Below are 14,859 nucleotides of genomic sequence, written 5' to 3' on the forward strand. Positions count from 1 at the left end.
GTCCAATCCGGTCCTCAAAGTGTAAAAATTACAGAGAAGACATTAACTGCAGATTGTAAATTAGTAAAACTATGAATTTAAAATCATTTCTAGACCATGACAAGTTGTTTGGATCAGAAAGTAAAATACTGGATTGTTCTTTTGTCATTTTATGTCTCATTTTTGTGATATTTTGTCGTTTTTGCTCTGACTGTTATCGTTTAATGTTTGCGTCGTTTTGTGTTTCCTTTATGTCCCGCTTGTGTTGTTAGTCAATTTTTTTGTAATTTTTTCTCTAATTTTTGTCACTTGTCCATTATTTTTGTTGCTTCCCAGCATTTTTGTCTATTTTTTTTGTTTTGTGTTGTCTCATGTTTTGGTCATTTTGTTTCCTTGAGTTGTTAGTTTATTTTTTGTCACTTCGTCTCTTTTTGTTTTCTTTTTTTGTTGTTGCTTTGTGTCTCGCTTTTATCATTTTGTCTCATTTTTCTAATATTTTATCTTATCTTTTTTGTCTGACTTTCGTTTCTCGTTTTTGTCTCGCTTGTGTTTATCTAATGTTTGTCATTTTGTGTTTTCCTTTATTGTTTTGTGTATCGTTTTTGTCATATTGTTTCACACTTCTGTCATTTTTTGTCTCGTTTCCAAATGTTTTTGTCGCTTTGTCCTCTTTCGGTTTGTCGTTCGTCTCATTTCTTGTCATTTCTTTCGTTTGTGTCTCATTTTTGTAAAATTTTCTTGTTTTTGTTTTTCCTTTTTTAAAGTAAAATACTAGATTGTTCACTTCCAGATATGTGTGTGATATTTCCTTAAATGTGAGCATTTTCAGAATGTTCTTTTCTGCACTAAAACAAAGGAACCATTAAGAGCTGTGGTTATTTATAGGTTATCATGTTACGATTTTACAGGTCACTGGAGATCAAAGTGGGCTGAATGTGGAACCTGAACTAAGATGAGCTTGACTCTGGTGCTGTAAATAAAGTGGATCTTCTTCACCCTGACCTAGTAGAACTGAATAAACCTGCAAACTAGCATTTTATATACATTATACATTTACTTTTTGCATGTTTCTGACTGAAAATGTCACATTAAATCTCCTTCCTGAACGGTGAAACCTTGAGAAAGGACGAACAGACTTTTATGGGCTCTAAAATCTGGCAGTGATCAGACTTTAACTTGTCTCGTCACATCAGATTTTGATCGACTCTGCTGGATTCTACGTTCTCTCTGCACACTGAGGCTGCAAAAAGCTTCTAAAAAGGCAGATTTTCTATCAACAACACATACTTCTGGAGCGTGTTTTTGCATGTGGTCTCAGTGTCTGTGGTGGACATATTTCCTTAATAGTTGTATCTGTGGAAGAGGAAAATGGAGCAATGTTCTCTCTCTGGGTGTGGCGAAGCAAAGGGCTGAACGTTTCACATGGCAGCAGCAGATTATTGCTCTGAGAACACATAACTGCTTCCTCGCCACATTCAAGGCTGGGAAAGGGAAAAAAAAGTTGCACTTACACGGCAGATTTTTAGGAGAAGAGCTAGAAATAACGGGGCATTCCTCGTCACAAAGCTCACACTGCGAAAACTCAAAATCTTACCAAGTCTGTTTGCCTTATTTTTAGTCGAAATGTCTCATCCCACTTGATTTAAGGTTAATTCTTTGAAGAAAAGACATTTCAGCAAGATGGAGGGACTTGTTTTAAGACAACACATCTTAAATATCTCGCATTATCTTGGGTTGGGTTGAATTTTACAAGAAAACTCGAAATAAGTTTAACCCTCGTGCCGTCCTGCGGGTCAAAATTAACCCGTTTTAAAGTTTGAAAATGTGGAAAAAATATATATTTTCACAGTGAAACTTCTGATGTCCACATTTTCAACATTTTGGAATTTTTTTTTGGTGGAAAAAATAAATGTTCTTAAAGAAAATAAAAGTTTTATTGATATAAATATGTAATCACTAGATATTTTTAGGATTTTTTGGGAAGATTTTTACTTATTTTTTGAGAATACTTACGAAAATTTCATTGCCAAATTTGGGGGAATTATTGGAATTTTCTTCCTGAAGGTTTTGCAAATTTTCAGAAATTTGGGGATTTTTTTTTGCTTAATTTTTGATTTTTTTCAGACAAGGAAACAATATTTTTTGGTGCCTGTAAATGAGGACAACAGGAGGATCAAAACATCTCAAATTAGGAGGTTACATGAAAGCAAAAATCTATTTTTGCATGAAAAACTGTTTCTTTTAAACATATCTGGCTTATTTTAAGACACCTAAGCTTGACAATCCTGGTAAAATAGAGCTTATAATAAGTTTTCCAGCTAATTTTAAGATCTCAGTATTCTAAATATCACATCTTATTTCAAGAAATCTTTCCCAGACATTCTCCACTTGTTCTATTGCTCATTTTTTCACTTATTTCAAGATAAAGGTTCCTTGAAATATTTTTTTTTTCTTGTTTTGAGAGGGGCTTTTTTTTTTTTCCAGTGCTGGGATGTGCTAAAAGGAACGGGACAGAAGAAGGGCTGGTCCTGGGCTGTGGTTTGAGGTTATCCTGAGTCATGAAGGAACCTCCTCCTCCTCGTCTTCTTTCTCCCTCTGGAAAAACTGACGGGTTCGGCCACATGAAGTCGGCCCAGCGCTGCCAGTCTCTCTGCCAAACACAGCTGGCGTGCAGAAGTGAAAAACACCTCCTATGAGTCACACGTGAAGAAGCCACAGGTTTCTGCCGCCTAAACGCACCGTGAGCAGCACATTTCCAAACCAAAGCTGCTGCGCTTTAATATCTAATCTCCACTCTGACATTTTCCAGTTTGCAAGAAGTCAAACCGCACGACACGGAAACTTAATTTTAAAATAACTGCAGAAGCATGACCGGGACCTTGTGATGTTGTGTCACCGCTGTGTGATTGTTTTGTGTGTTTGTTTGCCGTTAACTCAGAGTCATGTGAAGCGTCGCTGCGACCACACCCACGATCCAGACGACCATCAATCCCCGGGACACCGCAGGAAATCCTCCTCCGAGCTCCAAAACACGCACATATGTCAGGAATGCAGCGGCTGAAGGGCGGTTTACGGTCGCTCTGCTTTAGGTTTCCATCCACAAACAAACATTCAGACGTGAGAAAACGACCTTTTTTATCCTCCAAGCTCTCTGCTGACACCGTGTGGCGAAAAGGAAGAACTGCAGCGACGGGTTCAAATAAAAGACGGAAGAATATGAAAAGAAAATAGAAGTTTATTGAGAATTCTGAATCCTGCTCACCCTTCCACAGTAGCAGAAAGACGACGACAACATGAGTTAAAATCTGGACGCATAAATACCGCTTCTCTGGTGTCATGAAATCCCCCCCCAAAAAAGAGAAAAAGAAGAGTCTACTGCAGTCACACTAAAAGAGGAGAGGGAGAAAGAAAAACAAGCGGCTGGTGGTTTGTCTGTCTGTCTGTGAACCTGAACATAAATAAAGACACCAGCAGGATCAGTGCAGATGTGGAGTGAGCCCAAGGATTCAGATTGTCTAGATTCTCTGAGTCTCCTCCATCTTTACGGCAGCAGTCGGGACATTTTGGGGGAAATATTCACTTCAGATCCAGATGAGAAAACTAATAAGAAGCTACAAGACTGAAAACAGACAGCCTGGATCCGTCTAGCGTCTTTAAAAATGTCAATTTGGCTATTTTTAACAGCGTTATGTGCTGTTAAAGTGAAGAAAAATGTTAATAAATGAGCTTCAGATCCAACCAGCAACTCTTATTTGTAGAATATGTCCGATTAAAACGACCGTTTCAGGTGTTGTGAGACGAGTGTTGCGCCATATTCTGCTGCTATTATAAAATGTGACCACAGGACAAAGAAAACAAACCCAACGAGAGCTCTTCCTTCCGTTAAACAGACGTCTTTGAGGCTGTTTAGGGGCACAATTGAACTAAACAGAATTAAAGTCTGTCACCTAAAACATACACCATCTAATTACATATCAGCAAACATGTTTTTTTGAAGTAACATCTGTGCAACAGCGCCCTCTGTGGTCACAGGATACGGTGCAACATTGGTTCCAGTGGCTCATAATACTCTTAAAAACTGCAAATTGTTGTTTTTATGAATCAGTTTTCGTACAACAAGTTAGCATTTCGTTGTACCCCCCAAACAGCCGTCTATATAAGCACACATTCCTGTTTCAGAGGTGCTACTTGGAAGCTTTTCTGACCGTTTCCAGTCCAAGCTAACGGCTGTAGCGTTATATTCACCGTAAAGACATTAGCTGGATCGATTAGCTGGATCGATTTTCTCATCTTACCCTCTGCGCTATGTGCCATTAAGTTGAAGAAAAATGTGCATTTTTAGGCTACATGTTAATAAACGAGCGTCAGATCCGACCAGCACCTCTTATTTGTAGAATACATCCAACTAAAACACGTTTCAGGTGTTGTGAGACGAGTGTTGTGCCATATTCTGCTGCTATTATAAAATGTGACCACAGGACAAAGAAAACAAACCCAACGAGAGCTCTTCCTTCCGTTAAACAGACGTCTTTGAGGGCGTTTAGGGGCACAGCTGAACTAAACAGAATGAAAGTCTGTCACCTAAAACGTACACCATCTGTTTTTGAAGCAACATCTATACAACAGCGCCCCTTGTGGTCACAGAATACGGTGCAACATTGGCTTGAATGGCTCATAACACTCTTAAAAACTGCAAATTGTTGTTTTTATAAATCAGTTTTCGTGTAATAAGACAGTTAGTGAGCTCATACGTCACAACAGCCGTCTATCTAAGCACACATTTCTGTTTTAGAGGTGCTGCTTGAAGCTTTTCTGACTGCACGACAGAAGCAGGCTAACCGTTTCCAGTCCGAGCTAACGGCTGTAGCGTTATATTCACCGTACGGACATCGGCGGGATCGATTTTCTCATCTCACTTCTCACATTTCCCCGAATGTCGAACTGCTCCCGTAGCGGAGATTAAGCTAAGAGGGAAGGTGTTCGACGGTACAAACCTGCTGCTGCTGCAGGAGGGGAAACCTCTGGGGGGGAAAAACGTAGCGTGGGATTTATTCTCGCGTAGGAATTAGTCTGACACTCGCACAGACAGCTGGAGAAACGACACGGACTCGTTAGAAAAATTAAGTTTGATCTATTTCTAGCGTAGAAGCAGAAGGAAACGTGGGGACAGCAGAACAACCGGGGTGTTTCTCTGTAGCTTAAGGCAAATTTAGCTAAACGCTTTGTGCGATGAACCACATTTTAACGTGATGCAGGGAAAAACAGCGGCTGTCTGTGTGGGTGTCAGCCTGAGTGGACATGCAGGGAGGGTTTACCACCAGCGGTTACCAAACTGTGCCAAATACAGAACAAACCCAGAGCCTTCAGCTTTCCATCCGTCGCCTCCGAACGGGAACAAAAAACACAAACCAAACCGTAGCGTCACCCACCAACAGCATAATTCTCTCATCGGTGTGCTCGTGACGTTCAGCTTCCTCCTCTGTTTTTGGCACGGACGAGTTTGGTAAGATGGAAAACCAAATGCGTGTTTATCTGCGTTTGTTTTTTTAACGTCTCGCTCACACTCAAAAATCTTTTTCATTTGCCCTAATCTAAACCAAAATAATACAGTCTTCAGGGAGGGGAGGGGGCATCTGGAGAGCTTTGTAGAATCAGGTGACCCCTCTCCGTCCAGTAATTCTTTCCTGCCTTCTCTCTCTCTCTCCAGGCATCTTCATCCTCCTCTTCTTCTAGCGGATGGCCTTGACGGGGCTCTTGAAGCTGGAGGCGGCTTGCAGCTGCAGCTGGTAGGCCATGGGGTGGATCTTGAAGCCGTACAGCCTGGAAAAAAAAAAAAGAAATGATGAAGTCCAGAGCAGCACGAACATGAGATAAATGAGAGCGTTTGGACAGGGATTAGTCGTCTGTTTGCTTTCAGGGCGAGAACATTGATCTTAAACTCTGATCTTTTCAAACGGACCCTCCCTAAATGCTGTCATACGGATTTTTATTAAAACTGTTTGCAAACAGACGTCACGCCAGACTGAAAAGACACGCAGATGTGACAACAAAAGATACAAGAACAATTCATACACACCGAATTCATAAGTCTTTCCTGTCATCACTGATAAAACGTAAGCTGGAACTCTGACGAAAATGTAAACAAATCCGTTCCGTGCTTCACGATATCCATCAGTTCTTCATAAAGTCATGAATACCAACGACTTTCATGCATGTAAGAATCATTTCACTAAAAGATAACAGAATATTGTAACAGACTGATGTTGTTGATTTTGAGGTTTCAATGTTTATTGTTCAGTTCCAGATTTACCTAATGTCAGTGAACGTGTCGTGTTTAGTTAGCTCACCTCTGATTGGCTGAGAGTCAGCAGTAGAGAGAGCTGGGAACGGCGGCTAATTCTGGAGCTAAGTTATGGGGTTTTTGTAGTTATTCTGGAGCTAAGTTATGGGGTTTTTCTAGTTCTTCTGGAGCTAAGTTATGGGGTTTTTCTAGTTCTTCTGGAGCTAAGTTATGGGGTTTTCTAGTTATTCTGGAGCTAAGTTATGGGGTTTTTCTAGTTCTTCTGGAGCTAAGTTATGGGGTTTTTCTAGTTCTTCTGGAGCTAAGTTATGGGGTTTTCTAGTTATTCTGGAGCTAAGTTATGGGGTTTTTCTAGTTCTTCTGGAGCTAAGTTATGGGGTTTTTCTAGTTCTTCTGGAGCTAAGTTATGGGGTTTTTCTACTTATTCTGGAGCTAAGTTATGGGGTTTTTCTAGTTCTTCTGGAGCTAAGTTATGGGTTTTTTCTACTTATTCTGGAGCTAAGTTATGGGTTTTTTCTAGTTCTTCTGGAGCTAAGTTATGGGTTTTTTCTACTTATTCTGGAGCTAAGTTATGGGGTTTTCTAGTTCTTCTGGAGCTAAGTTATGGGGTTTTTCTAGTTCTTCTGGAGCTAAGTTATGGGGTTTTTCTAGTTCTTCTGGAGCTAAGTTATGGGGTTTTTCTAGTTCTTCTGGAGCTAAGTTATGGGGTTTTCTAGTTCTTCTGGAGCTAAGTTATGGGGTTTTTCTAGTTCTTCTGGAGCTAAGTTATGGGGTTTTCTAGTTATTCTGGAGCTAAGTTATGGGGTTTTTCTAGTTCTTCTGGAGCTAAGTTATGGGGTTTTTCTAGTTCTTCTGGAGCTAAGTTAGGGGGTTTTTCTAGTTCTTCTGGAGCTAAGTTAGGGGGTTTTTCTAGTTCTTCTGGAGCTAAGTTATGGGGTTTTCTAGTTCTTCTGGAGCTAAGTTATGGGGTTTTCTAGTTCTTCTGGAGCTAAGTTATGGGGTTTTTCTAGTTCTTCTGGAGCTAAGTTATGGGGTTTTTCTAGTCATTCTGGAGCTAAGTTCTGGGGTTTTTCTAGTTCTTCTGGAGCTAAGTTATGGGGTTTTTCTAGTTATTCTGGAGCTAAGTTATGGGTTTTTCTAGTCCTTCTGGAGCTAAGTTATGGGGTTTTTCTAGTTCTTCTGGAGCTAAGTTATGGGGTTTTCTAGTTATTCTGGAGCTAAGTTATGGGGTTTTCTAGTTATTTTGGAGCTAAGTTATGGGGTTTTCTAGTCCTTCTGGAGCTAAGTTAGGGGGTTTTTCTAGTTCTTCTGGAGCTAAGTTATGGGGTTTTCTAGTTCTTCTGGAGCTAAGTTATGGGGTTTTTCTAGTTCTTCTGGAGCTAAGTTATGGGGTTTTCTAGTTATTCTGGAGCTAAGTTATGGGGTTTTCTAGTCCTTCTGGAGCTAAGTTATGGGGGTTTTCTAGTTATTGTGGAGCTAAGTTATGGGGTTTTCTAGTTATTCTGGCGTTGGCTACGGCCCACAGTATCCTGTGTGAAGGTTCAATAAACCAGCAGAGAACCAGATAAAGTCTCACTCATTCATCACAAAATGTCGCTACAATATGTTGACCTGTTTTTACATCTTGACCCATGTTGGTCCATGTTTCTGTTCCCAGCGTTTTATTCTGTCTAATTTCACTTCCATGGAGACGGCTTTGCTTTTCTTCCAGCATCAGAAGAGTCTGACTTTTGCTGGGAGCCATAATGAAGGTAAAAAGTTAGTGAATGCAGCACAATCCAAGATGGAGTACAACCAGAGAATGGAAACAAAACCCATTGATAGCGCCGTGTAACGACGTATTCATCCACTCATCAACTAGTTCCATGTAAGCAGTTCTGACGTAACAACGAAACACCGTAGGTCAATGATCTCCTGTACTATAGTATATAGTATGCCAGAAAAAGATTTATTATGTCCCGATGCATGTCAAATGCAGGGTGCAAAAAGGACGTCCTACTATACCTGCTCGGATTCTACAGTTTGAAAACCAGTCTGTTTTTCTGCTCATTCTGACCCATAATCCTCTGCAGTTACATCACAGTTAAGCCACTGACAACAGACAGACAGATGACGGCTTATTTCACACACAGCGTTCTGGGCTCAGTCTTATGAGTCTGTCCCAAATGTATGCAGAAAAAAGAAAAAGCATGCAGCTTCAGTGTTTGTGTTCATGATCAGAGAAGTTACAGACGACCAAAAGTCAGAATGTAGACGGCGTCATGTTTCAGTTGTTATTTTATATTAAAAACATGTTGACACAACGTTTGCATCCTGAAATGCTGCGACCGGTGAAGTGTGGCGGCTGCGTCTGCTGTAGCAGCGGTCCACATGCAGCGCTAACGAAGCCGTAGCTTTAGCTGGCTAATGTAGGAACACATCATGTAAACGTAGAGCAGCTTCTGAAGGTTTCCTAATAATCTTTGTACAACATCAGCATGAGGAAGGCACAGAGCAGAACAAAACACTCCACCAGCTTTACTAAGCTTTCTAGAGAAACAGAAAACGGAACAAAAACTTGAATTAAAGTCCTCCTAAACAAACCAGATGACGGAGTTTTATGACGGTATTATTTGCTCCTAGCCTGGATTTTTAGCATCATTATTTTGAGAAACCTGTCCTGTTTTTTATTAATAACTTTAAAACGCCATCCTAAGAGCTACTGTTGACATACGTTTATTCTGTCGCTGTGGGATCAAGGAGCGTACAGTTTGAGGTATTCTAACATCCCTGGTCGTTCCGTACTAACCTCGGGACAAACTGGTTGGCGGGCCTCTTGGGCCGGTACTCCGGGTGAACCATGAAGAGCATGTGGGGGAAACCAGTGCCAAAGTAGGCTCCATCTGTGTGGTGGTGCCTGGAGGACTTGGGTGTGTAGACGTCCATACATTTGGGGCAGTACAGCTTCACCATGGCCTCTCCTGGGATGTCTGACAGACCTGTGGAGGAAGAAGAGGAGCGTGAGGACCAGAAGGAGGGAACAAGTCAGATTAAATCCACTAAAGCCGACATAGAGGCACCACAAACACTGCTGGTGTTGTTCAAACACTTCCTTCTGTGTCAGGGTTGTCATTACATGAAAGTAAAGACAGATTTAAATTGAAACGGACGACTTGGAACAGAAGGAGGTTTGGTTGGACAGGGACAGCGGGCTCACCGATGCCAGCAGACAGAAACACTGCAGCGTTCAAAGATTTCCCTTCGTTTATTTCGTCCTTGTGTATTGTATTTGACTTTGTTTTACTCACCAATAGGAAGCATCGGCTGATTCTCACAATAGACTCGGGGGCAGTAGCCAAAATCTCCCTGCTGATACTTCTCCAGCTGAAAAAGGTATAAATGAGGATAAAAAGAATCAATGAAACAGTAAGATGCAATTCATTTACATTTAAGAGAGAACTTGGAAGTGTTATACATCCCTTAAACTGTCCTTTGGAGCTGTTTTACAATTTAAACTGACAAAAATGCAACTAAGAAGAAGACAGTGTGTGATGACGGTAAAGATTAGAAGATCAAAGTAAAACATTGGTCATCAAAGGACTTTCAATTACTGAGGAATGTAGAGGTTTTTTTGTAAATATTCACACTAGATATAAAGAGGAAAACATTTTAGAATGACATGTCTTCTGTGTTTATTATATTCATTTTTGTCCCATCAGCTTGTCGACCTCCTTTCAGGAAATTAACACCTGAGACGTCCACAAAACGTCCACCTGGTCCTTTAACCCTCCTGTTGTCCTCATTTACGGGCATCAAAAATATTCCTTGTCTGAAACAAAACTCCAAAAATTCAGCAAAAAAAATCATCCCCAGATTTCTCAAAATTTGCAAAACCTTCAGGAAGAAAATTCCAATAATTCCTTCAAAGTTTCCCTTAAAAGTTTGATTTAAAAAAAAAATCCTCGAAATTTTGCAAGAAAATTCTTTAAAATATTTTCAAAAAATGAGTAAAAATCTTCCAAAAAAATCCTAAAAATATCTAAAGTGATTCCAAATATATCAGTAATACTTCTGATATTTTCTTTAAGAACATTCACCAAAAAAATCAACCAAAATCCAGTGAAATTTGCTGGATTTTGGTTGATTTTAATGTCAATGTTCTTAAGAAACATTTTTAATATTTTTTTCCACCAAAAAATGTTCAAAGATTTCCCAAAAATGTTGAAAATGTCAGCGCTCGATTTAGACGGTCGCCAGATCGCCATTTGCGACTAAAAACCAAAAATGACAAATAACACGCTGGTTAGGGGCCCAAATATTTTGATTTGGGCAACTGACCTCCAAATCCAAGTTTCAGGGATGGCAATTTTCCGCGGATCCGCGGATTTAAGTCGATTTAATTTCAAATTTGAACACTTTATTGTCGCTGATGTTAATGTCGTTAACATCTCGCAGGAGTCCGCGAGACTCCGTCGGATCCAGAACCAGCCCAGAATGTGGTGGCGGCATCCAGAGGACAGCACCAACTGAGCCTGAGCACCGCGAACGGAAAGCACCAAGCCACCGGAGCTGTCATTTTTAACTCGGCGGGTCCGCCGGCTGCTCTCCCCGGTCACACACTGCTCAGACTCCCCGGCTGGCTAGCTATCCCCCGCTAGCTGCTCGGCTAACACCTGCCGCTCATTTGCCCGGGACAAACCGCACCTGTTCCGGCTGTCAACGTCCCAGTCGCCCGCTAGGAGCTCCGGACAATGCGCTGCTCATTAGTGGGTGACTTTTCACGGCCGTGGGATGTTTTAAGGTACACTTTGCCCAGCGACCAGTGATAGCTCGGCGGCTCCAGCTAACAAGTTGACGTGGAGGAGGAACTGGACCCCCCCCCCCCCCCCCCCCAAAAAAAAAAAAAAAAAGTAGGATTAATTTTTTTGGCCACTAAAAGTTGATTTTGGCTCCTAAAAATGTCTAAATTGACGTATGTTGGTGGCCCAAAAAATGTCATTTGGGTGACCGGACCTCTCGGCCTTAAATCGAGCGCTGAAATGTGCACATCAGAAGTTTCACTGTGAAAATATTTATTTTTCCCCACATTTTCAAACTTTGAAACGGGTCAATTTTGACCTGCAGGACGACACGAGGGTTAAAGAAGGATTCATGGCTTCATGTTCAGTTGATTACGGGACAGAAAATGAAACAGCAGCTATTTCAATTGTCTAGTTATTTAAATACTACAATGAGTGATTGATCCGCAGGTTTCTAATTAATGGAGCAGAGCAGTGTATTCACCATCTGTGCGATGCCTCGGTTGGTGAGGATGTAGCGTGCGTGGATGAGGCCGTACAGCATCTCAGCCGCCTGCTCGATCAGATCACTCTGGTTGGGATTGTCCTCCAGCTCCTCATCTGACGGCAGAAACCAAAGAAGAAGAAAAAGTAAACTTCTCACATTTGCTTTTGACAGTTAAAAGAGAAGCAAAACGGTGCAGAGAGAGATTATCAAAGGAACAGGAAACAGCAGGAGTACCAACAGAGATGTGCTACATCAGTGAATCTGAAGGAGCACAAACAAAGGAAGAGGATTTCTGGGCAGCAGCTCAAAGATCCTGTGAAATTATTTAGAAAAAGAGAAAGCTGCACTGCTGGGAGTTAAAGAGAAATCACCTGAGGAGAACAGAAACAACCTGGACACGAGCCGAAACCACCACAAAACAAACAAAAAAAGGGTCAAATCAAACGTTCCCACTCACTTTTATTTGTTTACTACACATGCAACAGATGTTAACATCCTGAAACACACATCTGAAAACTGCTGTATTTAACACATTGTTCAGTAAGGATTACTAACACTAAGGACAATAATCAGTGCTTCTTTACAAACTAAAGGTACGTGTCCACTAGATACGCCAATTTCCTGCAACCCATTCATTGTTTACGTGTAACGCACTGCGTTGCATGCTGGGTAGGTTGCGGTGTGTTTTCCCGCAGCTCATTTGCTTAAAGTACACTCGACTTAATGCGGTGTGCAGATATCCAACACATCGTGAAACTTTCATCAAACGTCTAAACTAGCCGTCGGTAAACTAAAACCAGGACAGATTCAGCTGCTGCACAGATTACTTCTCGCCTCAAATGCTTTCAGAAATACTTTTCTCTGAACTGTTTTTGTCATAAAAGAGAAAGTTAGTGACCACAGAGTCCAATCAGGGGCAGAATAGTTTGAGAAGAAGGTCAGCAGGAGTTGAACACCTTCTACTGGCCTCAAGTACACGCCCACCAAGCGGGAGAGTTTCAGATTCTACATGCGGGAAAATGAATCTAGTGGACACGTAGCTTCAGAGCGTGGAGGCATGAGGGCAGCATACAGACCTGGTTCCAGGTCCAGGATCATGTCCAGGGCCTGGCGGTAGTGAGGAACCTGCTCATTGAGCCCCGTCAGGTTGAACTTGTCCTGGATGTAGTCTTCATCCACCTGCAGACAGAGAAACCAGGTAAATAAAAAAGTGATTATTCAGGGCCAGAACATCAGGAGGAAATGTTAAAGTCACCAGTATCGCTTCAAAAAAATATGTAAAGAGAGCTCAGCCAACATTACGTGGTATAATATTTATTATACAGAATAGTTACACAAAATAAGTTTAACATGCAAATTTATCAAATGCGAAGAAATCTCGTGCACAAAGAAAGACAGTGATTAAAAAACACACAACTTATTCAGTCAAAGCTCCCACCCACCCCAGCTTTTACTTCTCATAGTTTCTATTAACGTAAACTTGAATTGCGTTTTTTCTTAATGTCTGATTCTTTGCCTCGAGTTTACAAAGAACGTCCTACCATCCAACACATTTCACAAGCAGATCTATAAAAGGAATAAGAACATGTACTGTGGGAAATATCTATGCCATCATACATTCTATACTCTCTCATTTCTTAGTTACTATCTGGTTGAGAACAATCAACAAAACGCATCTAAGTGAGAATGAAGTAACTCACCTCACAGAAAAACTCATTCCCCCTCAGTCCACAGAACCAGGAGATCCATGACACTTCCTCTGAACTGCTCATCTCTGACGACCTGCCAGAAAAAAGCAGACATAACTACAAATGTTCTGCTTTTAGCTGGACCAAACAGACATAGCATGCTAATAGAGACACTTTAAAGCTTCTGGTAGCAGCAAATATGTGTGTTTATGACACGTCAAGATTTCTTGTAACCAAATAGCTTTGACCAAAGAGATATTTGCAGTTTACAACCCAAAGGGGTGTCACAGCGGCAGGTGAAAAATCCAGCTGGATTGGCGATAATGATGGGCACAGAGCAGGTGAAACCGGAGAAATATGGAGGGAAAGGTCACGCTTGAAGATGACTTTTTGAGTGGGAAAAAACAGTTACTGCCAGCTTCAAGAAATCTAGTTAGCTATTTTTTTTTTACAAGAGATATACCTGATTTCCCTATAGTGAGACTACAAAGTTTGCATTACTACATTCATAATATAATAAGATAGCAATATGTCTGTGGACTACTCAATCAGCTAATCGATTAGTTGTTAGGTCTACAAAATGGTGAAAAATGTTGATTAGTTTTGTTTATAGTTCACCGAAATGTTCACTTTAAAGTCAGTAAAGAAGGCAAGATACATTCAATTTAAGATGCAGAATTCTATTTATTTTGTCCTTTAAAATGTACTCAAACCATTAACTGATTATCAGAACAGGTCTTGATTAATTTGACAGTCAAAAACTAATCGATTATTCCCTGCAGCTATATTCTAAGAGGTGTTTTTCAGCTTCTTGTCATTCAACAACACTTAATTATCACCCCAAATAACTTCCTATCTCTAAATAAGACACTGAGCTGACTGACCTCTCTCCCATGTGTTCATCGATGTTAGTTTTTCACTTAAAATTAGATTATTAAAGTATTTCACGAAGATATAATTGCTGTCCACTCCAGATGAAAGCTAAGTTAACTAGCTGGCTAACCGGCATTAATTCTCCACCTCGGTAAGGTAGATTTTAAAAAGCTCACCTCTGTAGTGGTTACTAGTTTGTCAAAAACACATATTGATAGCTATAAATCACTGGATAATGTAATCTTAAATGTGCCGTGTTTGGTAATAAGAGCCGGTGGATGTAGCCGACGTTAGCTCGCTAAGCTAAACCCAGCTAAGGGCTAATCCAACATGGCGCATCGTTAGAAAACAGGCCTTCTGACTAACATTAAATCTCTCTAAAGGTCCTCCTGCCTCTGGTTTTAGGTGTTCCGATACAGTAAAGGAGCGTAACTGCGCCGACCTACCCGGTTTTCAACTTTTAGACTCCTGAAAAATCCGTCAATTTAGCAATCTCACGGGTGTAAATAAGATGGACACCAGCTCCCACTTCACCCCGAAGAAGTTTCCTCTTCCTGCGGCCCCTGATCCGCTGCTGCCGCCCACTGGTGACTCCAAGTACTACATATTTAACACTAAAACCCGATCCATCAAAAAATAGCCAGAAAATTCTATTTTTTGGGAACTAAAATGTTTATTACCCCTTTTAATAAAATCTAAAATCTTCCATATCATTTTGTTTCTGATATATTTTTTGTATCAAATTTGATCCAT

General features: G+C 40.8%; 1 protein-coding gene across 1 annotated transcript; it reads right to left on the bottom strand.

Annotated features, from left to right (window-relative positions):
• Positions 1 to 3,194: 3,194 nt before the first annotated feature.
• On the bottom strand, positions 3,195 to 14,693 carry csnk2b (casein kinase 2, beta polypeptide). The gene is made up of 7 exons (XM_022221371.2): positions 14,553 to 14,693; positions 13,246 to 13,327; positions 12,622 to 12,724; positions 11,543 to 11,658; positions 9,568 to 9,643; positions 9,069 to 9,258; positions 3,195 to 5,799 (listed from the first exon to the last, which is right to left on the bottom strand). Exons 2-7 carry the CDS (start codon positions 13,315 to 13,317, stop codon positions 5,709 to 5,711), a joined length of 648 nt encoding a protein of 215 aa, XP_022077063.1. The 5' UTR covers positions 13,318 to 13,327; positions 14,553 to 14,693; the 3' UTR covers positions 3,195 to 5,708.
• Between the last annotated feature and the right edge of the window lie 166 nt (positions 14,694 to 14,859).

Source organism: Acanthochromis polyacanthus, chromosome 11 (genome assembly GCF_021347895.1).
Source record: "Acanthochromis polyacanthus isolate Apoly-LR-REF ecotype Palm Island chromosome 11, KAUST_Apoly_ChrSc, whole genome shotgun sequence".
Taxonomy (NCBI): Eukaryota; Metazoa; Chordata; class Actinopteri; family Pomacentridae; genus Acanthochromis; species Acanthochromis polyacanthus.